The sequence below is a fragment of the Clinocottus analis genome, unplaced genomic scaffold (assembly GCF_023055335.1).
Source record: "Clinocottus analis isolate CAN_PGR_092001 unplaced genomic scaffold, fCliAna1.0.p SCAF_11, whole genome shotgun sequence".
In the NCBI taxonomy this organism is placed as follows: domain Eukaryota; kingdom Metazoa; phylum Chordata; class Actinopteri; order Perciformes; family Cottidae; genus Clinocottus; species Clinocottus analis.
The window spans coordinates 18,138,562-18,165,451 of record NW_027175832.1 but is presented as its reverse complement, the minus strand read 5'-3'; the positions used below and the strand labels follow the sequence as shown (position 1 = coordinate 18,165,451).

The 26,890-nt window shown below is 45.0% G+C and overlaps 4 protein-coding genes across 5 annotated transcripts; 2 read left to right on the top strand and 2 right to left on the bottom strand.

The window, feature by feature from the left end:
• The first annotated feature begins 693 nt into the window (after window positions 1–693).
• dhx30 (DEAH (Asp-Glu-Ala-His) box helicase 30) lies at window positions 694–9,233 on the top strand. The gene is made up of 19 exons (XM_068604306.1): window positions 694–865; window positions 1,437–1,573; window positions 1,668–1,778; window positions 1,879–2,148; window positions 2,241–2,390; window positions 2,480–2,632; window positions 2,819–3,295; window positions 4,037–4,420; window positions 4,520–4,598; window positions 4,947–5,051; window positions 5,149–5,324; window positions 5,448–5,654; window positions 5,747–5,828; window positions 5,924–6,117; window positions 6,237–6,396; window positions 6,500–6,657; window positions 7,265–7,368; window positions 7,467–7,606; window positions 8,433–9,233. Exons 1-19 carry the CDS (start codon window positions 694–696, stop codon window positions 8,690–8,692), a joined length of 3,519 nt encoding a protein of 1,172 aa, XP_068460407.1. The 3' UTR covers window positions 8,693–9,233.
• LOC137804884 (alanine aminotransferase 2-like) lies at window positions 9,017–13,901 on the bottom strand. Its single transcript, XM_068604339.1, has 12 exons — window positions 13,458–13,901; window positions 12,385–12,545; window positions 12,201–12,290; window positions 11,977–12,085; window positions 11,652–11,785; window positions 11,326–11,569; window positions 11,023–11,102; window positions 10,785–10,921; window positions 9,939–10,113; window positions 9,653–9,808; window positions 9,399–9,511; window positions 9,017–9,314 (listed from the first exon to the last, which is right to left on the bottom strand). Exons 2-12 carry the CDS (start codon window positions 12,487–12,489, stop codon window positions 9,224–9,226), a joined length of 1,434 nt encoding a protein of 477 aa, XP_068460440.1. The 5' UTR covers window positions 12,490–12,545; window positions 13,458–13,901; the 3' UTR covers window positions 9,017–9,223.
• Window positions 13,465–21,671, top strand: sharpin (SHANK-associated RH domain interacting protein). The gene is made up of 9 exons (XM_068604352.1): window positions 13,465–13,951; window positions 18,000–18,174; window positions 18,749–18,847; window positions 18,935–19,076; window positions 19,176–19,266; window positions 19,709–19,994; window positions 20,451–20,545; window positions 20,695–20,793; window positions 20,897–21,671. The coding sequence occupies exons 1-9, from the start codon at window positions 13,688–13,690 to the stop codon at window positions 20,948–20,950; spliced, it is 1,305 nt and encodes a 434-aa protein (XP_068460453.1). The 5' UTR covers window positions 13,465–13,687; the 3' UTR covers window positions 20,951–21,671.
• On the bottom strand, window positions 21,224–26,868 carry gpaa1 (glycosylphosphatidylinositol anchor attachment 1). 2 transcript variants are annotated; one of them, XM_068604317.1, is made up of 13 exons: window positions 26,781–26,868; window positions 26,307–26,423; window positions 26,027–26,206; window positions 25,688–25,799; window positions 25,449–25,596; window positions 25,263–25,364; window positions 24,954–25,150; window positions 24,656–24,852; window positions 24,421–24,574; window positions 23,971–24,042; window positions 23,671–23,870; window positions 22,830–23,000; window positions 21,224–22,748 (listed from the first exon to the last, which is right to left on the bottom strand). In XM_068604317.1, exons 2-13 carry the CDS (start codon window positions 26,378–26,380, stop codon window positions 22,505–22,507), a joined length of 1,851 nt encoding a protein of 616 aa, XP_068460418.1. In that variant the 5' UTR covers window positions 26,381–26,423; window positions 26,781–26,868; the 3' UTR covers window positions 21,224–22,504. The 2 variants fall into 2 exon arrangements, with proteins under 2 accessions (XP_068460418.1, XP_068460426.1); XM_068604325.1 differs by having other exon boundaries at window positions 26,307–26,441; window positions 26,781–26,865.
• Between the last annotated feature and the right edge of the window lie 22 nt (window positions 26,869–26,890).

Genomic DNA, 26,890 nt, shown 5'->3' with positions numbered 1-26,890 from the left:
TCCAAATTTTAAGATTATTTTTACTAAACTGGAGTTAGTGTTTTACTCACAGGGCTCAAAACACTAAAAACAAAATGTTTCCAGGTGTCCAAGTTTTTAGGCAGGACAAAGGTTAAAGGTCGATTTGGAGAATTTAAGGGGTTTGAGTTTTGCCGTTTAAATCGTCATAAAAATAAAGATTAATCTCAGAATTAAGACAAATATCTCTAAAATATATGCAACTTGCTAATAAAGAGCTATTGTATTTTAAGGGTTTAGGTTATTCTCTGAAAACTTATACAAATAAAGAGTCACCACCACATATCAATAATTGGGGGATTTGAAAAACGTGGCCCTTAAAATCTATTTTTGAAATCAATCTTCTTTTTTTTTTTTACTTTTGTGAAGCCCTCAAATTAATAATACATTTAATTAATCATCCAGGGATTTGAATATGTTACTAGATCTTCAAAAAAGAAAGAACTTGACAATAAAGACCCTGTACAGATATTCCATATCATTGTATATATCACCTAAACTGTTAATTAAGTGCTATTGAAATAAATTAACAAAGTTAATTTTGTTAAATGGATCTGCGACACCAATTTACAGCAGATCCATTAATAAGTAAAACAGTTCCACCTCCTCACCGGAGGGAGTCGCTGTGACCGCCGGCGTCTTCTTCGGCGCAGAAGTACACATTTTAGTTTAAAGATGGCGGTACCCGGTGGTTTACTCGTGCGGCTCAGAGCGTTGTGTAATGTCTCAAAATGTGTCCACGCGGGAGGCAAAACAGCGTCAAATTGCAGCGGAGAAATGCGGAGGTACGGGACGAAAGCACGGCGCTTTGAGGAAATCGGGACGTCGCATTTACAGACTAAACAAGGTGAGATACGAGTTGCCGTTTAGCTAGGCTGGCTAACAGGTGACGGCTCGCAGCAGAGATGAACCTCAAGGACATCCCGTCATGGGTAAAACTCGACATTCATTCTTGTATTTCTGTGTCTTCCCCCCCTACAGTTAGCATGCTACGATGGACTGTGGCTATCTGGATCGTGGTCCATGCCTACCGCTCATTATATGAATGTTTTTGCCATATTCATGTAATGTGCTGCAACCCTGTTTCGTTGCTCATTCTGGTCACATGACATCTATTGCTTCTGTCCATCCAGGGAGAGGGATCGTCCTCTATTGCTCTCCCTCAGATTTCTTCCCCTTTTTCCCTGTGAAGGGGTTTTACTGTCTTTATTTGGGGAGTTTTTCATAATCCGATGTGAGGTCTTGGGACAGGGATGTTATGTGTACAGATTGTAAAGCCCTCCGAGGCAAATCTTGTATTTGTGATTTTTGGCGATCCAAAATAAACTGAATTGAATTGAACCTGCGTTTAGACCCGGAAACAGGATATCGTTGACCTTGCTGTGTGTGACCTTTTTTTGTTTTTTTGTTCCGCTTAGATAACGTGAGCTCAAACCTGCTGAAGGAGTTCCCAGACCCTAAAGGTCTCTTGAATAACACCATCTCCCGTTCCCTGGGGGTCTCGGACCTGTCGCAGCTCATCCAGTACAGCTGCACTGAAAATGCTGGCGTCAAGGTCAGAGCGGAAGTCCTTGACACAATCCTGTTGGACACAATCCAGCTGATGTGTCGCATAACTAAACTCTGTGCTGTGACTTGTGTGTCTGTAGAAAGCGACCGTCACTCTGCTGTGGCCCTGCAAGATGGAAGAGGAAGGTTTTGCCTCCAAGAAGATCGACGCGGAACGATTCGCTGCAGCCGCTGCTTGTTTCAAGCTCAGAGTACGTGGTGCTGACAGTAAACAAGTAGACACACGTTTCCATTTTGTCTTACTAGTCTGTAGTGGTATTGACACCCCCTCCTCTTGCTCTTTGTGCACAGGAAATGGGTGTCATTGGGCAACAAAATCAGCTCCCAGAGAGAGGAGCTGGCAAGGGAATAGGGGAGCTACAAACGCAACTTTATGATAACGAGGAAGAATCCTGGACGGAAAATGCCTTTGTCTTTAAAGCGAAAGCTGGTGAACAAAAAGAGCCGACGCCTCTCATAGAAGACACCACCACCATCATCGAAGCTCTCTCCCTGTTTCCGCAACCTAAATCTCTGCTCACCAGGATCATCCAGGTGGCCACGTCGTCCAACAAAATCAGGGTCGGTAGCGCTCGTCCTTTGCACAACGACAACAGCTGAGCTCCTAGCTCGTGTGTGTTCCTTAACTGTCTCGTTTTTCTCCGTCTTTACAGGAGCTAATTCAGTTCAAAGTAACGGGAGCAAAGCTAAAAAGGTGCGTCCTGACGCTGCACTGGCCAGAGGAGATGACGTTCTACGCCACAGCGAGAAACCGGTTGACGGCGGAGAGGATGGCTGCAGCTCTCGCCTGCATGAAAATGAAGGTGAGGGGCATATATGGAAGACAGGGCTATATTCCTTTTTACCTCAAATGTTTTAGAGTTAAAGACATGCATCGTTTGACCTTGTCCAGGAGCTGCAGCTGTTGGATGAATACAACAACCCGCTGACTCACGCCAAGTACCACCGAGACCAGGTGAAGGAGGCTGGCGAGCGAGAGAGACGGCCCTTCCCCGTGGAAGTCCCAAAATACCTGGAGCAACACATGAGGGAGTACCTCACACAGGTCAGTCTTCACCCCCCGGGAGAACGATGGAGGATTATCCAAAAGCTTATAGAAGCTGTGCCCATGAATTTGTCTATAAATGTTACTAATTCACATTTGATTGTAACGTTTGAGGGTTCACATAACTTTTGGCCGTGTAGCGATGCATTCATAAAATAACGCCTCATTTTTTATTAAAAAAAAAAGTACCCAGTGGCGACGGAAGTACAGAAGCTCTGGGAGGAAGAAGAGGCCAGAGGACAGCAGGCGGTAAACCAGGAGGACGGAGAGGACGGGGAGGACGAGGAGGACTTGACTGACGCCATCACTGGCCGGCGGTACAGACCTCTGTCTGAAGACAAGGCCCAGCAGCTCAGCGCCCACCTGCAGGAGAAATGGGAGGCGGCGAACCCCCAGCTGGGAGTGGAGCTCCCGGTCGATGCCCACCGCGAGCGCGTGATCTCCGCGGTGCGGTCGTCCAGGGTGGTCGTGATCGACGGTGAGACGGGCTGCGGCAAAACGACGCGGATCCCTCGCTTCCTGCTGGAGGAGTGTGTGAGAGATGGCGAGGGGGCCAAGTGCAACGTCGTGGTGACACAGCCTCGCCGGATAAGCGCCGTGTCCGTGGCCCATCGCGTCGCTGAGGAGATGGGTCCAGCGCTGAAAAGCTCTGTGGGATATCAGGTATATTTACAAGTTCATAGTTCACTGTGTTTGTTATTTACATGCGTGTTTATAGTTTGACAATAACCATGTTTTTATGTGTTTATTTTATTGTACAATTGGCTATAGCCTCGAGAGGGAGAAGGTTTTAGTTTGCACTGAGATGGTAAAAGAAGAAATATCTAAACTTTTTCATAACAAAATTAATTGTACATTTGTACATTTACATTTTTGAGCAAATAGCTTTTCTTGAATTGTGAAATATTTGCTAAAATGTGGAGTAATTTAAAATAGACCAACATTTTTGAAAAAGGGGTTCCGTGTGCTGTTCAGCCCAAAAAAGATTAAAGTGTTATCTATCTATCTATCTATCTATCTATCTATCTATCTATCTATCTATCTATCTATCTATCTATCTTTTATATAGAATATTTATTGAATTTTGTTAATTTAAATTAGAACAAAATAGGGAGGAAAATGTAATTATTTTAATAAATATAAGTATCTTTTTTTTTTTTTTTTAAATGTATGTACATGTATAAAGAGAAGCAGACATTTTTTTCTATTTAGGACTTTCCATTTTATTAAACCAAATTGTTTGATAGTTAAGGAAAGTGCACTGCGACTGGCACTCTTCAAGACTTTAGGATGTGTAATATAACTGAGACAAGTATAACTTTCTTCCTTTGTTAAGCTATCAACTATTCAGGTTGTTAACATCGGTGGATGGACGAGAAGTAAGTAATGCTTTCCTGTGCGTAGGTGAGACTGGAGAGCCGCCCGCCCGAGCAGAGCGGAGGAGCCTTACTCTTCCTCACAGTGGGCGTCCTGCTGAAGAAGCTGCAGTCCAACCCGTCCCTGAAGGGAATCAGCCACGTGGTGGTGGACGAGGTCCACGAGAGGGACATCAACACGGACCTGCTGCTGGCTCTGCTGCGCTCCAGCTTAAAGGAGAATCCAGACCTGCGAGTGGTGCTTATGAGCGCCACCGGGGACAAGCAGAGGCTGTCCGACTACTTTGGGGGCTGCACGATCGTTAAGGTGCCCGGATTCATGCACCCAGTGGAGGACAAATTCCTGGAGGAGGTGCTGATGGAGATGGGACGCCCAAAGCCGGCTCCAAAGACAGCGGAGGCGGAGAAGCAGGTGAGACTCGATTCTGTAACATGTCTCCACTTTAGTTTGTTAAGGTTTGGTCATTTTGTATCTTGTGTCCAATGAATTTGTATTTTATCTTGTTTTTAGGGAGGAAGAGAAGACAACACACCAGATGTGGATTTAGTTGCTGATGTCATCGAGCACATTGACAGATATGGCGAGCCAGGTAACTGACAGACCAACTTCAATTCTTTATTTAGTGGATATTTGAGAAAATTGAAGCAACCACAAAGGAATAGCCTCGCAGCATTGAAAGCCTGCAAACGATAATACTCCTCCCAATAACTATATCTATCTATCTATCAATATGCATTATATAACACTCACTTTTTTACTCTGTTCATTCTGAAATGAGGGACGTAAATATGTCCCTTAACATGTTGAGACAATTCGAAACTTAGCTAGACGCAACAACAATGAATCTATATGTCTGTTAACTCCAAGTGTGTCTGTCGTGTGTGTGTATATAAGAAGCCCATTTTGATCATAACCGTATAATCCTGTCGCGCTTCAGGTGCGGTGTTGTGTTTCCTCCCCGGATGGCAGGACATCAAGGCCGTTCAAGAGAAACTGGAAGCGAAGCAACGCTTTTCCTCCGGCTCACAGATAATTGTGCCACGTAAGAGACCGCAGACAGATTTACGAAGACTCTTTATGAATCTATATACTTAAAGACAAAATACTTTACAATTCAATTCACCCCTTTCTTCTTTTAGTGCACTCTAGTTTATCAGTATCGGACCAGCAGGCGGTGTTCCGCCGCCCCCAAGTGGACCAGAGGAAGATTGTCCTCGCCACTAACATTGCAGAGACCTCCATCACCATCGATGACGTCGTCCATGTTGTGGATGTGGGAACGCACAAAGAACACAATTATGACCCAAAGACAAAGGTTAGGGGTCAAACGTTTCCCTTTAAAACCGTTTCACAGCTGCAAAAACTAAGCTATGCCATTTGTTGTGTTTTCTCAGAATAATCCAATCCGTTTCCTTTGGTTTCTTCTTTTTTCCCCCAGGTCTCCTGTCTGGACACGGTTTGGGTATCTCATTCGAATGTCACTCAAAGAAAAGGGAGAGCGGGTCGATGTCAGCCGGGACAGTCCTACCACCTGTTTCCTCGAAAGCAGCTGGAGTCCATGACTCCCTTCCCCATCCCTGAGATCCTGCGCACGCCGCTGGAGAGTTTAGTAGTGCAAGCCAAAATCCACAGTCCTAACTGCAAGGTACTGAAACGATGGCTTTCATGTATTCATCATGTGTTTTGTGTATTGCTGACGTACTTAAATTAAATATGTATTTATTTGTGTGCGTGGAGGCTGGAGATTTCTTATCCCAAGTGTTGGACAGTCCAGAGCGAGAAGCTGTGAGAGCTGCTGTCCGAAATCTGCAAGGGATTGGTGAGAGACTTTCTGGATCGGATGGTGAGATTTTAGCCGTGTGTGTGTGTCTGTGTGTGTATTTACGTCTATGCTGCCAACGTCTATCTCTGCAGGAGTATTGGATAAGACAGAGACCCTGACGCCTTTAGGAGAGCGCATCGCCTGCATGTCGTGTGACCCTCGTCTGGGTAAAGTGCTGGTCCTGGGCGCCCTGTTCAGATGCGTTCTGCCCATGCTGTCCGTAGCCGCCTGCCTGACCAAAGACCCGTTTTACAACAGCATGCAGAACAGACCCCTGATAGACAAGGTGAGATGTTTTAACATCTAACACCTACCTCTTGACCCAACACGGGTTTAAGGGAACACGTCAAAGTGTAATAAATCAGAGTTCGTTGTCATTCGGTCGTCTCTCTTCTGTTTCTCCAGGCGAAAGAGGCTCTGGGCCGCTCCAGCTCCAGCGACTATTTGGTGTTTATTAGAGCCGTGTTGGGTTGGAGGAGACTTCAGCAACATGGTGACCGAGAGGACCGGGATGATTATCTGCACAGGCACGTTTTGTCCAGGTTCAGCCTTCGATTCATCAACGGTGAGTTTGACGCGCACACTCGTTCGTTACCTGCATTTTAAAATCGTCTTTCTTTTACTTTTACAAGTCGAACTTTCTCTGTTCTCGTGCCGTCGCGCTGCAGGACTCATCTCTCAGTTCGGCGATAACCTGAAGGAAGCCCAGCTAGTGCCTCAAACCAATGAGTGCCAGCGGTCCACTTCTCTTTACAACGAGCACAGCGACCAGGATGAGCTGCTCAAAGCTGTGCTGCTGGCTGGACTCTATCCCAACCTCATTCAGGTACGTGGCAACGCGGAGAGTCTGTTTTGCTGGCATCTTAGTAGTGTATTTAGATTTTACTACTCTGAGGTACATGAGAATTTGACTTTTAACACAATTTCCATGACTATTAACCAAATTGTTTTACTTTTAACCTCGGTTGCACTTTTACTGTAGTAATGTGATCGTTTAGTAAAAGTTCTTAACTCAACATTTTACTAGAATAAAAGCATCAAATGTGTTAAAAATGAAAGTACTTATTCTAGAGAATTCCCCATGATTGGATTTTAATTATTTATGTGTAATGTTTTCATCACTTAAATGCTACAGCTTGAAAGGATCAGACGTCATAATCTATTTGTTTTACATTTTGTATTAATGGTCAGAATATACAAATGAACTAAAGGTTTCTCTCTGAACTGCTGTGCTCCATCAGAGGTTAATCTCTGATTATAAGCTCTTACTGCAGGGATGGAGGTTTGTCTATTTCTGTGCTGAAGTTGTTTCTGACTCGCAAATTGTTTTATTTTTCGAAAGTTAGATCTAGTTTTTACCAGTCAAAGTTAACGTCAGATGTTCAATCATCACATGGATGGTAAACAACTTTATTTATGATGTTTTTTTTCAGGTGAAGAAAGGTGTCGTGACCAAAGGAGGACGCTTTCGCCCCAACGGTATCAGTTACCGCACACTCAGTGGGCCAGTAATGCTTCACCGCTCCTCAGTGAACAGGTCTGAAAAAGCTCCAAAAATGACCTTTTTTTTCTTTTCTTTTACCTTTCAGTCCACGTGTGTAAACGTATTGTCTTCTTTGTTTGTTTTTTTTGTAGGGGGAAATCAGAGCTCCCAAGTCGCTGGTTGACCTTTTTCAGCGCTATCCAGTCCAACGGGAACGTCTTCGTCAGAGACTCCTCTTCAGTCCATCCGCTCGCCCTGCTGCTGCTCACCGACTGTGACATCACAGAGACGGGTAAGACATGCACTGCTCTCTGCAAAACTAGCTTTATTAGAGACTACTTTAGAAAAGAAATGTACTCAACGATGAGACAAATCATTGTCTGATTCTGAATACAAATTACACTCCGAACATAGCGCAGTGTGTTTGTGATGTACTTTTTGACGTGCAAAAGTGTCAGTCTTAAAAGAACATATGTGTATATATATTTATTTTAATTCTGGTTTAATAGGTTTTGTTTTAACACCTTGCACAGGTTATTAATCTATAATTTCCTCCAAATCTTTTTTTCTTTCACCCTTTTTTGGGGCTCATGGCTCAGAAAGATGAGATCTCCATTCTTATCCCTGTATTTCAGATGTGCGCAATGAGTTTAGGCAGAAAAATGAACTGATGCTTCTGTACTTCTTTTATGGAGAGCTTAGAGACGCATTTACCACATGTAGAGCATAATTAGATTTATTCCAGGTCTGTGCATTCATAAAAAAAAGATTTAGTTCAAAACAATTTCTGAAACTTGTCCCGTGTTGAGCGTTTTGGGGAGTGGCCGACACAAAAACTTGAACGTCCCCATCGAGAGCCAGTTTGTCCGTTCTGGGCTACCGTAGAAACCTGTCAGACTCTGAGAAGAGGACGTGTCCACATGTAGATAAACTGCTCATTGTAACGTCACAAAGACGCAGTGGTTTTGTATCTGCAGTTGATTATTCATGCTTATTAGTGTTGTCACATTACTGCCAATAGATCTGCCCTAAATACTACACTCTGGACCTTTTTTGAATATGATCATCCTCTTAGTTTTCCAGAGTTCATTTTCATAAATAACTCTCTCATGTCCCAGTGAAGGGAGACAGAGTGGAAGTGTCGTTTCCCGGCCGCTCGATGGTGCGCTGCGAGCTGTCGGTGGAGACCTGGGAGCTGCTGTGGGAGCTTCGCACCTCCATTCAGACCATGCTGTACCGCAACCTCAGCCATCCCAGCAACGCAATCGCCAACTCCTCTCAAGACGGGAAGCTCATCTCCTTGTTGGTGGAGCTGCTCAACAACACGGACTCGAACCCTTTGGCTCAGAGCCACAGCAGTGACAGCGAGGTGGATTAACCACGCTGAGCACTTGTGCAGACGAAGAAAAGAGGTTGACGGCGTCTCATTTCTATGTTTTCTTTAAAGGAAGAAAGTTTGAGTAATTAGTCAATACTTGACTAACCCAGAGTGGACTGTTGTCTGTTTCAGCTACCGTTGAGGTAAATCATAAACTCCTGTTTGGTGGGAGGAAATCAACTGCTTTGGATTTTGGACTGCGCTTCAATGTTTATCTGCTTTCTGAAAAGCAGAAGTTGCATTTTACTCTTAACGCTCAGATCATTGGCTAAATCATTAAAACAGACAGCACGTTATAAATTGTCATATTTATTGCAATAAATGTTCACATGCCGACATGAGGAAAATGGTCAAATCTCTTTTTATTGTTTGAATGATTTATTGAGCTGCAGATGGATGGAAGTGGCGGCACATAACTCTTTGGTTTACGCCCGAATGCGCTTTGCTGACGCCCAGAAACCTCCAGAACGCGGCAGAATATGAGAAGAGAGTCTCTGTAGATACAAACACTCTCCACAAGTAATGACCTGTTTAAGAAAAATCTTTCATAAACTGTGTGTGGAAGCTGGTCAGGCGGCTCAGTAATTCCTCCATGATGTCCTTCTGGACTATGATGCAAAATCTGCAGAAAGAAAGGAGTTTTACGGTATCTCTCCGCACAGCAAAGCCTCATTCAGAAGACTGACGCTTGGTTTATTTGATGTACCTGATGTGGTGGTTGCCTTCCTTTAGTCCGTAGTCACAACCAGGAATGACGAGCACACCGGCCTCCTCCAGTAGTCTCATGCAGTAGTACAAATCCGGTTGCATTCCCATTTCCTAAATAACCGGGAAACAACCAGGTGTAAAATATCTTAGGATTGCTACCTCACACATGGGACTTTTATTTCATGTATTTTTTGTAATGATAGTGCTCTGATTCTGCAGAGTGCACTTGGTTCCATGAGGCAGTATTGTGACCTTGGCCTTTTGAATGGCTTTGGGTGGAAGGTGCATTCTGGGAAACGCGTACGCTCCTCCTTGCAGTGGCTGGCAGGAGACACCCGGCAGACTGTTCAGCACCTCAAAGACTCTCTTTACATTATGAGCCAGCGTGCTCCTGATGCACTGCGTCTCCTGCAGGGGTCGAAGGCGAGAACAAAAAGAAATGTCAAACCGAGGGCGGGGGGAGATAGCGTGTTATTGATCTTTTTTTTTAGACAATCCTGCAAACTGGGGATCTTGAGCTGCTTATCTTTGGTCTCACCTTCTGGTAAAGTGGGTACGAGGGATCGGCGGGTTGTGGAGGGTTCACCAACAGATCCAAGGCAAACTGACCCGACACGGGTGCACAACTGCTTGTTGAGAACAAAGTGTAGATGTACTTCATGATGGTGGGATCCAGATTCACCAGCTCCACGTATCCCCCACGCAGACCACACCTGGAGAGAGAAGAGTCCAGTCACTGGTTGATCTGGAGAGCTCAGTGAAATCGTGCCAGCTGTCGCAGCAGATGAAGTTTCCCCAACTTCCATGACATTGAAGATGAGAAATTTCCATTTTTATGGCACTTTGGGAGGGATAGTCCACCCCAAAAATAAAAAAGATTTTCCCACTCACCTGTAGTTATATTAATCAATCTAGATTGTTTAGGTGCGAGTTGCCTGGTTTTGGAGATATCAGCCAGAGAGATGTCGGCCTTTTTTGCAATAAAATGGGACTTTTTGACACTCGGCTTGTTGTTCTCAAAGCTTCAAACTCAACTACTACTCTGACATGATACTGCTCACAACAAGATATATGGATTAAATCCAGTAACCAGGTCATGACTTCTGGAAAGAGACATTTTTGTTGAGCTTTTCAAAAGGTTTTTTTTGTTGTGTGCTTTTAGCACCTGGTGCTACGTTGTCCCATTATATTGTAGAGACAGCTGGTATCTCCAACACAAGGAATCACACACCAAAACCATCTCGATTGATGCAGACAAACATGTCCCTTTAAGTTCTTCTTGTCACGTCAATCTTGACATGTTTCAAAGGTAGTGAATTCACTTTCGAGGCCTTTTTGTCTGAAGTTGCATCCCTGCAACAGCTACTCATCGCCATAGACGTACTCTCCCATTAAGCCTTTGGATGCTGAATGGAAGGACGCCAGCTCCACTGTGTCAGAAAGAGGAGGACCCATCTCCGCCAGAACCTTCTTGTAGGAGACAAACTCACTTTTTTCCCCATAAACACAGTCCTGATAGACCTGTGCAGGAGAACACACCCACACACACACACAGCATATTGAAGTGTTTGTTCACACATTTGTGTTAACGCTCATGTGGAGGATGCTTTAAAGACGTCCACCTCATCCGCCAGGAGGAAGAGCCTCTTCTCTGAAACGAACCGGATCACCTCCTGCATGGATTTCCTGCTTTGAACCTGACCTAAAAACACGTGACACATATTCTTTAAATCACCTCAAGTTGAAATTATGGTGAAGAGAAAAACAACATTGTTCACACATTTAACCTCATACTTTGTGTATGTATCTATGTATGTATAAGTGGATGTATTCTCTTTTTTTATTCCATTTTATTGTATATGTATATATATAATTTTTTTAAAGCATCCTGTGGATATACTCGGAGGATGTCAGGCTTTTCCTACTTGTGGGATTCCCAGGATTGATGACATACAGAGCTACGGGCTTGCAGACTCCCTTTGCAGATTCCAGCGCCCGATGCAGCTCCTCCACGCGCAGCTCCCAGCCCCGCTCCTCACAGAGGCTGTAGGGAACGGCCACTGCTCCCAGTCCAACCATGGACATAACGGAAGTGGAGTAGCACGGCAATGGAGTGAGCACGCCTGTTTTGGGTGAAGCCTCGCGGTCCACCAGGATGTTGAGAACATTCTGATGAGCGCAGGAAGAAATAGAGATGAGGAAGAGGCCGGTGCAGGATGTTGCAGCGTGTCGGTGATCAGGAGTGTGTTACCTGGAGGGCCCACTGTGAGCCGGGGCTGATGTAAATGTTTTCAGGGTGAGATGGAGTCCCGCCGTCTCGTCTGGTTATGAATTCAGAGATTCTGTGAACTATCTCTGGTATACCCGGTGTAGCCGTGTATGAACCTGGAGAAGTTATGTGATTGTTGTTTATCTCTATATTATAAACTATAACAAAGAAAAAGCTCAAAACATTTAATTATCACACTCAAGACAAACAGCACGACAGTAAATTGGTGGGACACCAGCCGAAGTCAGTGGAAAAGTTTGAGTGAGCCGACTCATTTTCATTTTAATACCACACTCGCTGCTCTTACCTACACTCCCTCCTTCACATCCCTTCAGCAGCGTCCGAGCCCTCTGTCTGACGTCCACTGGCAGTTTGTTGCTGTCCACAAGCTGAGGGTAAAGACATGCTGCAAGAACCTGCCAAACACGAGGACACGCAGGAGAGTAAGACAGACTTTTAGCCAAAAGAAGATGCATTAACATGCACGTTTAATACAGTTTGCAGATGAAAAGTCATTTGAAGGTCACTCACCTGTCGGACAAAGGTCAGAGGCTTCACACCTCCTTTGTGTGGGTCGCCCCAGCAGACATCTATCAACTCTTTGTATGGTTTTATCACGTTCTGGGAGACAGGTGGAGTCAAAGCACAAGCACAGGTTGGAAAAAATGTTAGAATCCAGATAGCAAACACGTCAATAACTTTTCTTTTTCCTTACCTGTCTGAGCTCTTCCTTGATCTGGTTTGCTCTTTTGAATAAGACCACATACTGAATCTGCTTCATGTTCCTCACATTTGGACTGATCTCCTGCAGAGCAGACATTTCGATGATTCTTCTGCACCTCCGTCAGAACAGTGAGCTGTGTCTCGCTGTACTAGCTGGAGGTATGGAAAAAATAAATATAGTTAACGATACACATGGAAGCTACGTGGCAGTTGGTGCCTTATTAACAGAGAGGGGCGTTTAGTGACAACCTTGAGGCCCTTGAAGCATACTTTTCTCTACGTGACATTGGCTGAAAGTACGAGTCTCTTCTCATTGACTTCTCCATTCATTACATTTAGCTCAGTAACGGTAATGCATTGTCTCAGGTGATCAGATTGTTTACATAAATCAATGACAGTTAGTTTGTAATGAATTACCAGTTAGATCCACAAACTGGTTTGAAGACAGGCTCAATTGGTGCAACCGGTTGCGGTTCTGGCCGGCAGCGTTTGCAGTTTGACTAATGAATACTGGGCATAAGTAAGCTTTTAAAAGACATATTCATATTTTATTTTGGCCTTTCCTTTGAGATGTACAGTACAAAAAAAGAAGTGTCTCTAAAATTTGCTTAGGTAGGTCCATTTCTATATCAGAACTAGATTTATCTTTTACACCTTACTGATAGTTACAGACTTACAGAGTCAGCTGACACTCATTGTCTTTACTTTGGTGTTTTTCCTGCTATCACACTGAGGATGTGGCTATTTGTAGATGACAGTCCAAAGTCAATGAAATAGCATACTATTTTTCTTAGGGGTGGCCTTCATTGTCAGGCAATAATGTGTTATTTTAGTAATCATTATATTTCAAAATAATGATTCTGTCTTTTGTTTTTAAACAAATACTAGTGGTTATTTTTTACAGCCGTTTTCTTCAGTTGCTCTTCTGTAAATAAAATAATAATAACAACTATATTTATAAATGTGTTCTCGTCTGAACATGCTATATCCTTTTGAGAGGCGCTTCGTTATGTCCGGATGTTTCACAGCCAAAGGTTTCTCCACGGACATAAATAAAAGACGTACCGCCGCACTTCCTGTTTTGTTTTTCTTTCACTCCGGTCCACTCGGGTCGGGTAGATATGGAAGAATTCGCGGGGTTAGGAGACAACGACAGCCTGCCCGTGAAGAAACGCGCTCTCCTCAGACACCGGGGGGCCTTGTAAACCAAACGTAAGCAGCGGGCAGCAGTAACACCCGCCGCGGGGCTTCCGACATCTTCCCCCCTTCCGCCCCCAGCCTCTGGTGTCCGCGACATGGCACTCAGCTCCGGCGGTTGGGCTCCCCCGGCCCCGGTCCCTGCCTCGTCTCAACAGGCTGCGTGCGGCGGGCCTGCGCTGACGCCGTGCTGCAGCACCGTGTTAATGTCGGTCCGGGTCTCGGTGTGCCATTCCGGGATCCGGCCCCTGTGCCTCCCCGGGGCGGGCAGCGAGGCTCTGCGCCTCCAGCTCAGCATGGACCCGAGCCGGGCCGGAGAGTTCCGACTGGCGCTGCGAGATACGAGCGGAAACCGCAGTGTGGTGAGTGAGTCCACACGTGCACGTGTGTGTGTATCTGTGTGAGCTTTCGTTTGCCAGCTTTAACGTGCATGTGATGACCCACCTCCCTGACTCACATTTATATTTTATACCATAGGTACACGCCATTTTATGATGCACTACAACACAAAAAAACAGCCCCACAGATTCAGATTCTGTGAAGTCACACTATTTAATACATCCATCCACGCCCTCTAAGGATCCATTTCATGATGTAGAAATTGTTTTACCAATATTGTTTTTTTGCTTTGGTTTCACTTTCATTTTCAGTCTTCCCATAACTACTAACTACACATTCAGTGTTATTAGACTCGCAACATGACAGGTGGAGCCTTGTGCTGGTAAAATGTGACACAACAAGCACATAATGCAAGTGTCAGGACACAAATCACTGGTTTGTGTTGTTGAAAGTCTCTTGATCAAGCATGAGCTGCAGAGTAGCGGGACAACAACCCTCGCCAGGTGATAATAAGGCCATGAAGGATGGAAAAAGACCTGCAGTTGGACTTTTAAAAAATGGTGTATGTGGTAATAACTTTTCAGCTGTAGCTTCTTCATCACAGTCAGGATGATGAGGAGAGCCGAAAGCCTTTTGACGAATGTTTTGCCACCACCTCGGTGTTCATTTGACTCACACTGTTTTTACTGATGTTGCTTCATACTAACTAAGAGTTTGAGGTAAATTATCAGCATTCATGTTCTGCTTTACAACTTGCGGACAAACTGCTGCTCAAAGTACCCTTTTAAGGCCGACAAAACCGAACTGAAGGTTGAGTGTAACTTCACTTCCAGGTCTGAGACAAGTCCACCCACTGCATCATTTTTATTTTTTTAAATGCAGAAAACAAAGTGGGCAATGGGCCTAACACGTAAAGTAGACGCAACGTTAAGGATGCAGAATGCAGTCGTAGGTAACATCCTTCCTAATTAAAGGTTCTCGATGAAAGTCTTGATGCAGCATCAACAAACATGGCGGCTGCGTATCGGGGCACTGAACTTGTGACCTTTCCCCTCCGTCTCTGGAGCGGCTGTCCGCTCTCCTCCTCGGCAAAGTTGTCTTTGATCAAGCTCTGCCGCTGGCTGACAGCGCCCCGCTGTTCTAACTATTTTGTATCATCCCAAACGGTCGACTCTCAGCGTTGACCTTGCACCATTGGGGCTGATTTAAATTAATAGTTGACTTGTTTTAAATCATGAAATGGGGGAAAGAAATGTTCATATTAACATGTGTTAAGTACGGTCATATTATTTAGTTTACAGCTTTTAAAAAAACATTTAAATGTGCAGGTCCTTTTTCAGCACATCTGAAACTAACACACTTGTCCTTTGGCGCCCCCTTCAGGCCTGACCTTGCACTTGCAGCTGGTGGTGAAGATTGTTATGAGTTTCTCTTCATGTTTCATTCATACAAACAGCTGTGCTCGTAGTGTGATAAACATTATAGCCGTCTAGAGCTACCGTGTCGTATCTGATCAAGGGGCATTTAAACAATTAATAGTGTACCTTTTATGAAGTTTGGGACTTGAAAAGGCAGATTAATATTGGTTTTGTTAAGTGGTCACAATTGAAGCAGCAGAGCCTGAAGGTTTTTTACTAGGAATTAACAGTTAGGATACTGAAGTGCTACGTTTCCCATATAATACTGCAAAGTCAATCTTAAACCATTAGACCCTCCCTGCCGGGTTAATGTTCACGTGTTTCAAACTCTGCACTTCATGAGCAGCCTCGCCGTTACAAATGTTTCATTTATGTTCTCCAACGTTACAAAAAGACTAATTACTATCAAAATTATCTTTCTTTTTTTTTCTGCAGTGCAGAACTTCTCTCTTCTTTTTTAGCTCAACAATGTCTTTAGACCGCAAATTTACCCGCATTATTTCTACAAATAAAACAAGTTAATTAGTCAAAAGAACTTTTAGTTTATCATTTTTGAAAGAAGAAATTCTAATATATTTATTTATTTATTGGGGACGTAAGGAAGCTGAGCAATGTGCTGCTGGGGATGGGGTCAGCAGCAAAATGTATGTTAGCCACCTAAAAGAAATTGGTATAAAGTGTTACGCTCTTTCAACAATATTTCTACTCTACTTTTCCTTCTGACGCCGTTACGTCCATCTCTGCTCTCATCAAAGCCTCCAACAAGACTCCATTGACAAAAACATAACTTTGACCTCACAGAACATGAAACATGTTCAACGTTTGCTCATGGGAATAAAGGATCAAATCCCTTTTTTTTTTTTTTTTTAAACACAAAAGTAAAACTCAAACGGGCTATCGAGCTAGCGGTGAACCAGCGACGCCTGTATTCTGTCTGTGAAAATAATCCAAATATAACGACCACGTAAACTGATATTGTTTTGTGCGCGTTTTAAAACCGTTTTGTTGCTGCGCGCGTCCACGGCAATCGACTGTTGTACGCTAACTTCTGTACAAGTACCTCATACGAACTCATGTGAACTATCTTTTTGAGGTAGAGAGGCCCCCCACTGAGACGCGTTTCAGTACAAGAAAGAGTTCTTCTTCTCTTTCAGTATTGGGGTTGATTTCTTGTTAATATTTTTCAATCCCCACTGCAGCAGGCGGCCTCGATTGTGTGTGAAGTTGACCTCGCGTTGAACTCCGTCTGTCTCGACAAATCCAAACTTTTTCCCTCTGAAATCTGTGCTTTTGTTTTGACGAGTTCATTATCTGCCGGTATCCTAAAAGAAAAAAGAGGGGGGAAAAAATCTGACGTGCTCAGTTTTTTGGGCTTTTCATCTCGCTAGAATCTCAAGACAGAAATCCCCCAGACACCGAGAGGCTTCTTCATTTGCATACTTTCACTTTGATCCCAGCTTCTTTTAGCTTGTCTGTCTGAGCCGGCAGACTGTTCGCACACACATTCATATCGGGGTATAAATAGACGCTCTGGCAGGAGGAAAATCCCTCTCCGCTGCTTTTTCTCTCCCCACAACAGACTTCAATGCCCTAATGGTGCCGCAGTGAGCGTTGGAGGGCAGATTATGTGTTTATTCATTTGCTTTTCTGCCGTTTGTCAGAGGATTAAACCCTTTTCTCATGCTAATACTCAAAGTGTATTGCAGTTTTTCGCCCACGTTTTGGGCTTTATTTCCTTCCATGTTCGTGACACATTTAATGGTGGATACGGATACTTAAGGAAAAGGTCGTCAGGGGGGCCGGCAATGTGTAATTGCAAATGCTCAAAGCTGCCTTTTAATGCTTTAGAGTAATCAGTTGATTTATGGATTAGTCCACAAACGGGGAAACTTCTCTGCATTTTTTTAAAAGTAAAAATACCAAACACAGATAAATAGATATATACTTTATACACCCGCGAGGGGAAAGATGTTTATTACAGTAGCAAGACACAAAATAACTGGAATGAAAGATGCTCGACGTATACGACACAACTCGACGTATAGGACACAACTCGACGTATAGGACACAACTCGACGTATAGGACACAACTCGACGTATAGGACACAAGTCGACGTATAGGACACAAGTCGACGTATACGACACAACTCGACGTATACGACACAACTCGACGTATACGACACAACTTGATGTATACAACAAAACAGCAGAGTGTATTAATTTGGGAGATTAAGCAGCAACAATAATAATAATGATAATAATAATAATGATAATAATAATAATAATAATAATAATAAAGTGCAGAAATGCAAAGTATATGAAGTGTATATAAGTATGCACAGTGAGTAACAAACAAACATTTGCTCGTACCAGATTTTAAATGTGATTATTGATTTGCTAGTACTAAATATCTTTTACATTTTGGACTTTTTGGTTTGATTGAACTCAATTTGAAATGACGTAATGATCGTTTTTACACAGACCGCTGGACTTTAAATCAAACTATTCGAATATTTGGATTAATTGACTTTTAACCAACTTTTTCTTTTGTTTTATGTTTGCAAAAGTCGTTCTATTGAAGTTCATGCTCTACAAACGGTTCTCTCTCCATCCCTCTCTCTCCTCCCTCTCCTCTCTGTGTTTTTTCTCTCAGTTCATCGCAGAGTTCGACCTCCGCTCCGTGCAGTACGAGGTCAAATCTCCTCGCTGCCACGAGATGCGTCTGGCCGCGCCGCCGCACGACTGCATCCGCTTCAACTTCCGCTGCGACCGCGAAGCCGAGGAGTGGGCCACGGTGGTGATGTCGTCTCTGAGAGAGGCACACCGAGGTCAGCTGGAGGGTTTTGCTCCTTTAGCCTTCATTAACCTGCTTTGTTCTCGACCAACTGAACGTTCAGAAGGACAGATGTTTAAAAAAAATCATTTATTACGGTAAAACATGTAAATGTAGTAATTGTTCAAACCAGCCCTGGAGAGCAAAACGGTGCACCGAAGAACAACTTTTCTTATATTTATAATCCTGCAGTGCTTATTAGTTTTAGTCTCATTCAAGTCATTTTTATTTTTTATAGTTTTAGTAAAAGTGTCAAAATGTTGAGTCAAACCTAAGATGTTCACCTGATTAAAAAAACACAGGTTAGATGATAAAAATCCAAAGAAACCATGTTAAACTTTTTTTGAAACACTCAATTGGGTGATTTATTATTGTGTTTGTGTTAATTAAACAATGAGGAAATCGTAGTGGGACCTGAAAACCAACGTTTCTCTGTTTAAAAGGTTTTTCCTTGTGCAGTTTAAACGAATACTAAAGGCTCTCCAGTTTCTCTTCATACCGTGTGCGTGTGGCCAACACGCGTGTCCTCCGCCCTTCTGCAACACGCCGTCTCGTTTCTCCTCCCACAGTTGCGAACATCAACACGTGTGAATCGGACGGCAGACTCAGCGACGCGGCGCCGGGAGCCGCCACGGAGCGGCGGAGCTCGGCCTCGCTGCCGCTCACCGGTGAGTCCATCCGTTCGCCCGTCGCGTGTGTTTTCTCTCTCTCTTTCTCCGTCACGCTTCAACGTTTGTTTCTTTCGCTTTGAACAGAGGAGCTTTGCCTGGAGCTCGCCAGGGCGATCGACGCCGGCGACGCCCAGGCCGCCTCGCGGCACGCGTCCGCTCTGGCTCGGCAGAAAGCGGCGCTGACGGTGCAGCTGTCTGAGAAGAACTACGCGGAGGGAGCGATCGGGTGAGCGATGAGGAGCGTCTGTCCTGTCTGAGGAGTTGTCGCTCCCAGCGTTATGTGTTAGTTCCTTCAGCGACTCATCGTGCCGCGTCTGTGTTGCAGTTTGTCGGTGGTGGTGGAGGACGTGTCGTCGTCCTGTTGCGTCACCGTGAAAGTTTTTCCTTTCATGACCGTGGCTGCACTCAAGCAGCAGGTGAGAAAATTGTCTTTTCTTTTTTTTTGTCTTTCAAAACTAATTATTTAACAGGTTTCATACGCTCATGGAATTTTTAAAATGGTTATTTCCAGGCCAGGAAAAGTCCTTGAAAAACATATAATCTTAAAAAGTGCAGTAAAAGTCATGTAAATGTGTTATAATCACGCGTTCATTTACGCTGAGTTTGAAATAATTGATATGATTTTCAAAGGAGGAGGCTCAAAATATAAGCAGACATACATCCAGGCATCTATATACATGTTTATTCTTTTAATCAAACTATTGTCTCTCATTCATTTGAGTCATTTAAGCTTTACTGTATGCTTTGAATCTGATTTCAACAGATTTCACGACATGTTTGGCCCTGGAAATGTAGTTAAGTCAAAATGTGTATGTGAGGCTTTCCGTTCACTCACTCCCGCCGCTCTCGGCGCCGCAGGTGTTCCTCGAGTACGGTTTCCACCCTCGCGTGCAGCGCTGGGTGATCGGTCAGTGCCTGTGCACCGAGCCGAGGTCGCTGGCCTCCTACGGGGTGCAGAAGGACGGCGACACGGCGTACCTCTACCTGATCTCCGCCCGGCAAGCCCGCGTCACCCGCCAGCTGTTCCAGCAGGACCTGGAGAGCGCCCTCCTCGCTCCGCCTCTCCCGCCGGGCAACGGCCCCACCTCCCAGGACTGGAGGGGGTACAGCACGCTGCCCTCCAGGCTGACCCACAACAACCAGGGTGAGCGCCACACACGGGACACTTTTTGTCACGGTAGCGGGACGTTTCTCATTCTTGTGGCTCCCCTACCTGCGCTTTTTGAGATTTTAAACATTTTAATATGATGTCAAAGAGCCAAATTTGTTTCCCCCCCCCAAACCTCAATCCATCCTGAAACCAGCAGAACTGTCTGTAGATGTGTTGGAGACGTCACACAGTCATTAAGATTTGCAACCGAATTTTAAATAAGATAACAAGTTTTATTACTCATTTATAGTTAGATTATTATTATTTTTTAAAACTTTTTGTAATTGAGTTTGAAGGTGAATGTCGTTCAGTCCTTCCTCGCTGTGTGTCTCAGTGTTTCAGACGAGATGCTGTAGAAACACCAGATTCAAAATGTCGCTCGATCCTCATTGTAAATAGTACATTTAAACTAAAGAAACTCGTTTTTAACGTTGTTTTTGTCAACTTCAGGTGGAGGAAGTGACAGACCAGGTGATATAAAAGATGTCCTGGACATCGAGAACCTGCAGCTGAATGATCATACCAATAAAGCCAGTAAAACACAGGTATGTTAGCAGTCTATACCTACTGGTAATAAAGCAAAAAATGTAACTGGGACAAAATCGTGGGTGCCCTTTTTATCAACTATCTATCTATCCAGCTCGTAAAAAATTATTCCTCCTTCAACCCGTCTCAACTCTCCTCCCGCTCGCAGACAGAGTGGGCGTGTCCCTCATGCACTTTCATCAACAAGCCGTCCCGTCCCGGCTGTGAGATCTGCGCTACAGCCCGACCCGACGCGCACATCCAGCAGGTATGCTGACCGCGTCGCCGCTCGCCCATCAGCACCTTTTGAACGCGGCTCTCCGTGACATTAAAGGTCGTCTCTTTCCCCGTGTTTATGTTCTCTCACGAAGGAGAAAGGAAGGAGGGAGGACCGAGCAGAGGCCGGGTTAAGCAGCAGCAGCTGACTGCCCAGCGTCACTCGTTGGGGGTCGCCATGTCTCATTCACGCACACGCACGCACGCACACGCATAAACACAAGAAAAATACTCCCATGAAGACTGTCGAGTGCACTGAGAGTCCTCTGGCTGCTGGAGCGATTGTAGCATGACGCAGCGCTGCACCGGTCGAGGCTCAGACCATGAACTGAGTACCGAGAGCTTTCCGCTGTGACCGGTTACAAAGAAACGACATCCATCTGAATTCGACCAGACCTCTTTATTTATTTTACAGGGTGTGTGTGTGTGTGTGTGTGTGTGTTCAAACGTCACAGACGGCCTAATATTTATTTTTAGGTGAAGTTCCCTGCATTCGCGGCTGAAGTCGAGGGAGAGTTGCGTTTTCAGTTTCGGTCGACTGTGAAGTGAGAGGAGAGGTTGAAGCGTTGCGCAATACCCTGTTGTGTGTGTGTGTGTGTGTGTCATCTGACAAAATATATTGTCGGCGGCGCGAAGAGGGAAAAAAGAAGGCGTGGCCGCGAAGAGAGACGGCGTTGCGTTTACAGGGTTGTCAAGTGCTTTTATTTTTTATATACATTGTATTAAGTGTATTATTTTTAACGAGGTGCGTAACGTTCAGTTCTAGTTTTACTTAATTCCCTGTGAGCTGTGACAGCAGTGGAATGATCTGTTTTCAGTATGTAAAACTGTGAAAACGTACATCAGCCGAATAAACATCATGAAAATCAACACATTTGTGTATTGGTAATTATTGGTAAAGTTAGCTGTATATAGTTTGATGCAACAAGTCATAACAATGCCATTTGTATAATACGCGTAAAGATAACTTTAAGAAAAAGTCCTGAAAAGTAATTGTATGGTTCGAGAAATGTCAAATAATAAGTCATAAAAACGTAAATGTATAGTATGATGAAAAATAATCTTATAGAAAAATGTCAAATAATCTTATTAAATGTCATAACTCAGTTTTTTAAGCCATACGTAAGTAATAAGCTACCCTTTAAATTCTTTTCCCTTTTTTTATTCGGCATTTATAAATATGAAATAAACAATTCAAAGAAATTTATCAAAACAAGTATAAAAATATTAGATACGGTGACGGCTTGTTCAACAGATGAACTGATGTCTAGAAACCGACCAATCAGGGCTGCCGTTGTTCATCATTCAGCCTGAAAAAAAAACAAGCGCTAAAAACCAAACCAGCACACTCTCTTCATGGACCACAAAGAAATTCAAACGCATTATTTTAACAAAAGCAATCCAACCATGACGTGTTTAGCTACTTGTGAAAAGATCGTCCCGACATAATTACTTGTAAGTGAGACATCCAGTACAAAACAGTCCACTTTTATCAAGTCTGATGCACTGTTTTCAGAGTGAAACACCAACAAAACGTCCACAAAAAAAGGATTCACTGCAACTATAGATCTTCATCTTCTTTTGCAGTCTCTCCAGTGGATTTAGCCGTCATTCACATTGACCCCCTCGGTGAAGACGCACATGAGACGGCCTCAGAGGGTTTTGTTCCCTGTGAAAGCCTCCAGTCGTCCAGCGCGACTGGCCTACTTCCAGAAGAGGATGTTCCAGAAAAGCAGCCAGCAGGGATAGACCAGCAGGGCGACGAGCGGGTAAACCAGAGAGCCGTACAGGGCGTGGTCCAGGATGCCCTGAGAGATGACCGACAGGTAGAGCATCCAACCGTCCAGGAAGCTGACGGGCATCTCCTGCAACTCTTGGAAGAAAAAGACAGAAAAGAGGAGCGTGCAAGCCGGGCTGAGGATGACTAGGACGAAGGCTGATAGAGCCCTGAGGAGGAGGAGAAGAAGGCAGTGAGGTTATGCAACTAACACACGGCGGTAAAGAGATCCAAGAGTCGGTGCAGGTTACTTTGGGACGTCGGGTGTGACGAAGGCGGCTACCGGCACCAGGGTGAGAGCCAGGATGAAGCCCAGGGAGAAGTTAATGAGGGCGGTGCAACCCAGCAGCACCGCCAGGTACAGCACCGCCACCAGCTTCAGCACTTTCCAGCCGTGCTCCGTCCCCCGACCCGTCAGGAGCCTTCAACAAACGGAGGAACAAACGGCATTCTGGATCACGACGGGGCTCTTAACAGATATCTGTTCTTCCTGTGCACGTTACAGTGAGCTAAAATGACGGGCGGGGAAGATTTTTGAGCCTGTGGTCGTCTATGACTGTCTTATAAACCCGTGAAATACTGTGCAGGAGGAATTTTGGTGTTTGAATGTGCAAAAAAAAAAGACTTATTAAAATGTGTCGAGAAATGATAAACAATGAAGTCAGAGAGCCAATATTCATACTGAAAGGTACAATGTGAAGCATCTAGAGTAGATGGTGAGGTTTCAGATGAATTCATATTTAATTTATGTGGTTATGATCTGAGAAAAAGCATTGATACAGCCAATCAATAAGAGCTTCTGTACATTACTACATCTTATATGAGTAAAAAAATAGCAGTCCAGAATAATGTGGCTTTAAAAAAAAAGCTATATATATATAAAATAAAACTTCCAGGTTGCACTTTCTGTCCATAATGTCACTTCATAATAAGTTTGTCCCTTTAGAAATTTGTGTGAATGGTCATATTTATCATATGAATTCTTCAAAGTCAAAGAAAAACCCTCCAGAGAGAGATATCACAATACCGCAAGAAAACACACAAAGCCTGGAAATCTAGAGGTATACACGTGTCGCAGGTGTGGGACGCTACCTGTTTGTGTTGTGAGGCAAAGCCAGGCCCGCCGTGTAAACGGCGATCGCCGTCAGGACCACGGCCTCGGTCTCGGACACCGGGAAGTGCTCCACGGCGATCGCCTGGAAATGGATGGGCAGGGTGTAGAGAGCTACTCCGGTGAGGTGGCTGATCACCAGAGGAGTCAGCACGGACAGCACGCCCGGACTGCTGGACATCTAGAGAGGAGGCGGAGTCAACGCAAAAGTGCTGATTTAGTGGACTCGACATGGAGCAGGTCGTTTAATTTCCGACCCCGTTGAAAATGTGTCATCTCACCTGCTCCGCGTCGACGACTCCGTCTTCGGTTCTCGGCGGCGGAGTCCCGAGTTGAACCCACAGGTCTAAGGCCTGTGTCGTGGTCAAGGGCAAGTCTGACAATCAAGCACTTCATCAGTAACATTTACATGTTTTATTTATTTAAACCCATTGAGATTAAAACTCTATTTTTCGAGGGAGACCTGGCCAACACAGGCAGCAGCATAAAAAACACAGTCACAGACAGAAAACACCGAACAAGACAAGTTAAAACTAACTAGAAGCTAAGAGACAATGATGTCACTGAGTTCATTTAAGAAACATTTACATTATTGGGAACCCTTTTTCCCCCATTTCCATTCTCGCATCTGGGACAGTGAGCATAAAAAAGCCCCGAGAACTTGAGCCTGTGTGTGATTTGTGGCGTATTATTCGATGAAATCAAACCAAGTAAAATAACTGAAAGGATACACGAAGCAGCAGGATGACGGCGAGGAGGCCGAAGGCTGGCATGTAGTAACCGATGGAGACGAAGTGAGAGAGGGATGCCATGAGGTAGAAGAAGTAGGACTGGTGCAGGCGCTCCAGGAGGTTATTCAGCTTACGATACATTCCTTCCAGGAGCCTGGAGCATGTGAAGCGAGATACGAGTGTCAGCTTATGGAGGTAAGATCTACAAATAAAAGGTTTGAATACTTGTCCTGACCTGCCGGTGGTGGTGGCGTCGGTTTTGTACTGACGGAAACTGTTGATGCCCTTGATGGTGGCGGCCTCGATGTGGTATCGCAGGAAGAGGCCGTGATCGCCCCAGGGCCGCCCGCTGGCCTGCTTCATCACCATCAGCATCATGGTCTGGACCGCGTGGCTGTAGCCGGAGACGCTGTCCCAATCGTTCCTCTGCAGCTGTAAGAAAACACCCACGGAGAGCACGGGAGTAAAAAGCCGTCCAAAACGGAAAGCGTGTGTGAGGTTCTGTTCTTCAGCGTCTCATCGCGAGCCTTCACCTTGCCCTGGGTGGTGCAGAGGACTCCGATCTTCTGACAGAAGGCGTAGAAGAGGTTGGCTAAGTCCAGGTTGGGGAGCTGGCCGTTGAGGCCTTCCAGGACCAGGTCCAAACTGGTGACGACGTCACTGCTGAGCTCCAGGGACAGAGCGGCCTGGATGGAACCGCCGCGGCCATGAAGCGGAGACCAGTCCATACCTCGACGCACAACCGCAGGAGAGACGTCAACGGAGGAAAGCGGTCTCACGCAGGGAGGATTGAATACTTTCAGGGTGATTTGTTGTATGTGTTTTGTAACGCCGGTGATTACCTGTCGTGTTGGTGTGGTGGTAGCCCTCCAGCCAGGCCTGCATGCCAATCAGATCATGCTCATTCACGAGGAAGATGATGTCTTTGGCCCAGTAAACCTGACCTATTGAGGAACACAGCGGTCGTTAAAACAAGAGCCACCGCGATGTCGTTCAAATAAGGCGGAGGTGGCGGGTTCTGCACTCACTCCGGAAATACTGAGCCAAGCCGAGTAGCAGCCCCACCGCCTGGTTGTTGTTATCGCCCGGGGAGCAGGGGGCGCTCAGCACCAGGGCTTCAGTCCGGGAAGCTCTCGGGGCCCGAAGGATCCCGTATACATTCGTGCCTTTTACCATCTGAGAGGAGGGAGCGAGAAGAGGGGGAACCACGGGGTAATATGAAAAGTATGTCACTTGCTGAAAGCAAAGAAAAAAAACAGAGACTTACGAATCTCTCTTTGTCTTCATCAGGAAAGGGTAGCCTGCGAGAGAACCTCTGGGTAAACACCTCCAGCCCTCGAGACTGCATGGTCTTCACCAGCCAGTCCACCGGCATCCCCCTGCAGAGAAACAACACTTTCGCTTTAGACTGGTGGGAATAAGGGCACATATCATTACTTACATAAAGGCTCAATTCAACACATAATAGGAACAGTAGGACACTTTTAAACTGTAAAAAAAAAGTCAGTGAAGACCCTCCATGCTATTGAAAACCAATCATGACCAAATCAGGGACTTGAACTGACTTCTATGTCTAAGTTGCGTCTTCCTTCCTTGTGTTTCTTACCCCGTTTTCTTCTTATGGGCTGCAAACTCTCGGCCCGTGGCCAGCGCCCGCTCCCCTGCAGGGAAGCGCTCCTCCACCATGGTGGACCCCATGGCATTCTCTGACATGTACGTCCTCAGGGTGAAGGGCTCGAACGCCAACCCCATGAACCAGGCCACGCCCGCCATGTAGCAGACCACACTAGGATGGAAAGAATGGGGAAAAAAAGAGATATATTAGTTATACGCTTGTGTGCACGTTTGGGTGTTGCTATAAAGTGCATTTAAGACACAAGACTCACCAGATTGGGGCATTGAGGCGGGTTAGCAGGCTGATCAGAGCCCGTCTCCTGTTTGGGTCAGACAGCAGTCCCATGTTGTTGTCCGTCGTACCGTAAATAACTGGACACACTGGACCCCTGAAGGCAACACCCGCACTGTAACACCACGTTATCAATCTCACTACACACCTAAAATACGTGCTCATAGAAGCAGACAACAGCAACATTTGATAGCGTTATAACTCGTGTTATAATCATGCATCTCACATCTCAATCGTCTCAGTAATTAAACGTGATCCCATACAGCTGAGACATATTTTACTGCCAACCATCGACATTGACAGCAGTGGTTAGCTCAGACTGCTTGCTATTGGGTTACAGCGACCTGACTGGCTTCGCGTGACTGTAAAAACGTTTACATCGTTTCTTCTCTCCAAAAATGTTTATCAGCTAAGTGGATAATATTTCCATTATTAAATCAGTGTAAAGACAGACCTCTTTCCAGCGTACAGCCGGTCACATCCAGCAGCAAAGGAGGGGCTTGTTCAGAGCAACCGCTGCTAAATGTTTTGCTATTTCCTTGTTCCTGCGGAAGCATTACTGCG

Excerpts from the sequence above, each read along its gene's own strand:
- dhx30 (XM_068604306.1), top strand. The coding sequence starts at position 694 with ATGGCGGTACCCGGTGGTTTACTCGTGCGGCTCAGAGCGTTGTGTAAT. Across the intron at positions 1,574-1,667 it reads CTGAAAATGCTGGCGTCAAG|AAAGCGACCGTCACTCTGCT; the intron begins GTCAGAGCGGAA and ends GTGTGTCTGTAG. Across the intron at positions 5,052-5,148 it reads CTCACAGATAATTGTGCCAC|TGCACTCTAGTTTATCAGTA; the intron begins GTAAGAGACCGC and ends TTCTTCTTTTAG.
- LOC137804884 (XM_068604339.1), bottom strand. The coding sequence starts at position 12,489 with ATGTCTGCTCTGCAGGAGATCAGTCCAAATGTGAGGAACATGAAGCAG. Across the intron at positions 9,809-9,938 it reads CGTACCCACTTTACCAGAAG|GAGACGCAGTGCATCAGGAG; the intron begins GTGAGACCAAAG and ends CGACCCCTGCAG. Across the intron at positions 9,315-9,398 it reads GAAGGCAACCACCACATCAG|ATTTTGCATCATAGTCCAGA; the intron begins GTACATCAAATA and ends TTCTTTCTGCAG.
- sharpin (XM_068604352.1), top strand. The coding sequence starts at position 13,688 with ATGGCACTCAGCTCCGGCGGTTGGGCTCCCCCGGCCCCGGTCCCTGCC. Across the intron at positions 18,848-18,934 it reads GGCCTCGCTGCCGCTCACCG|AGGAGCTTTGCCTGGAGCTC; the intron begins GTGAGTCCATCC and ends CGCTTTGAACAG. Across the intron at positions 19,077-19,175 it reads TACGCGGAGGGAGCGATCGG|TTTGTCGGTGGTGGTGGAGG; the intron begins GTGAGCGATGAG and ends TCTGTGTTGCAG.
- gpaa1 (XM_068604317.1), bottom strand. The coding sequence starts at position 26,380 with ATGGGACTGCTGTCTGACCCAAACAGGAGACGGGCTCTGATCAGCCTG. Across the intron at positions 25,365-25,448 it reads CTTGGCTCAGTATTTCCGGA|GTCAGGTTTACTGGGCCAAA; the intron begins GTGAGTGCAGAA and ends GTTCCTCAATAG. Across the intron at positions 23,871-23,970 it reads GAGTCGTCGACGCGGAGCAG|ATGTCCAGCAGTCCGGGCGT; the intron begins GTGAGATGACAC and ends CCTCCTCTCTAG.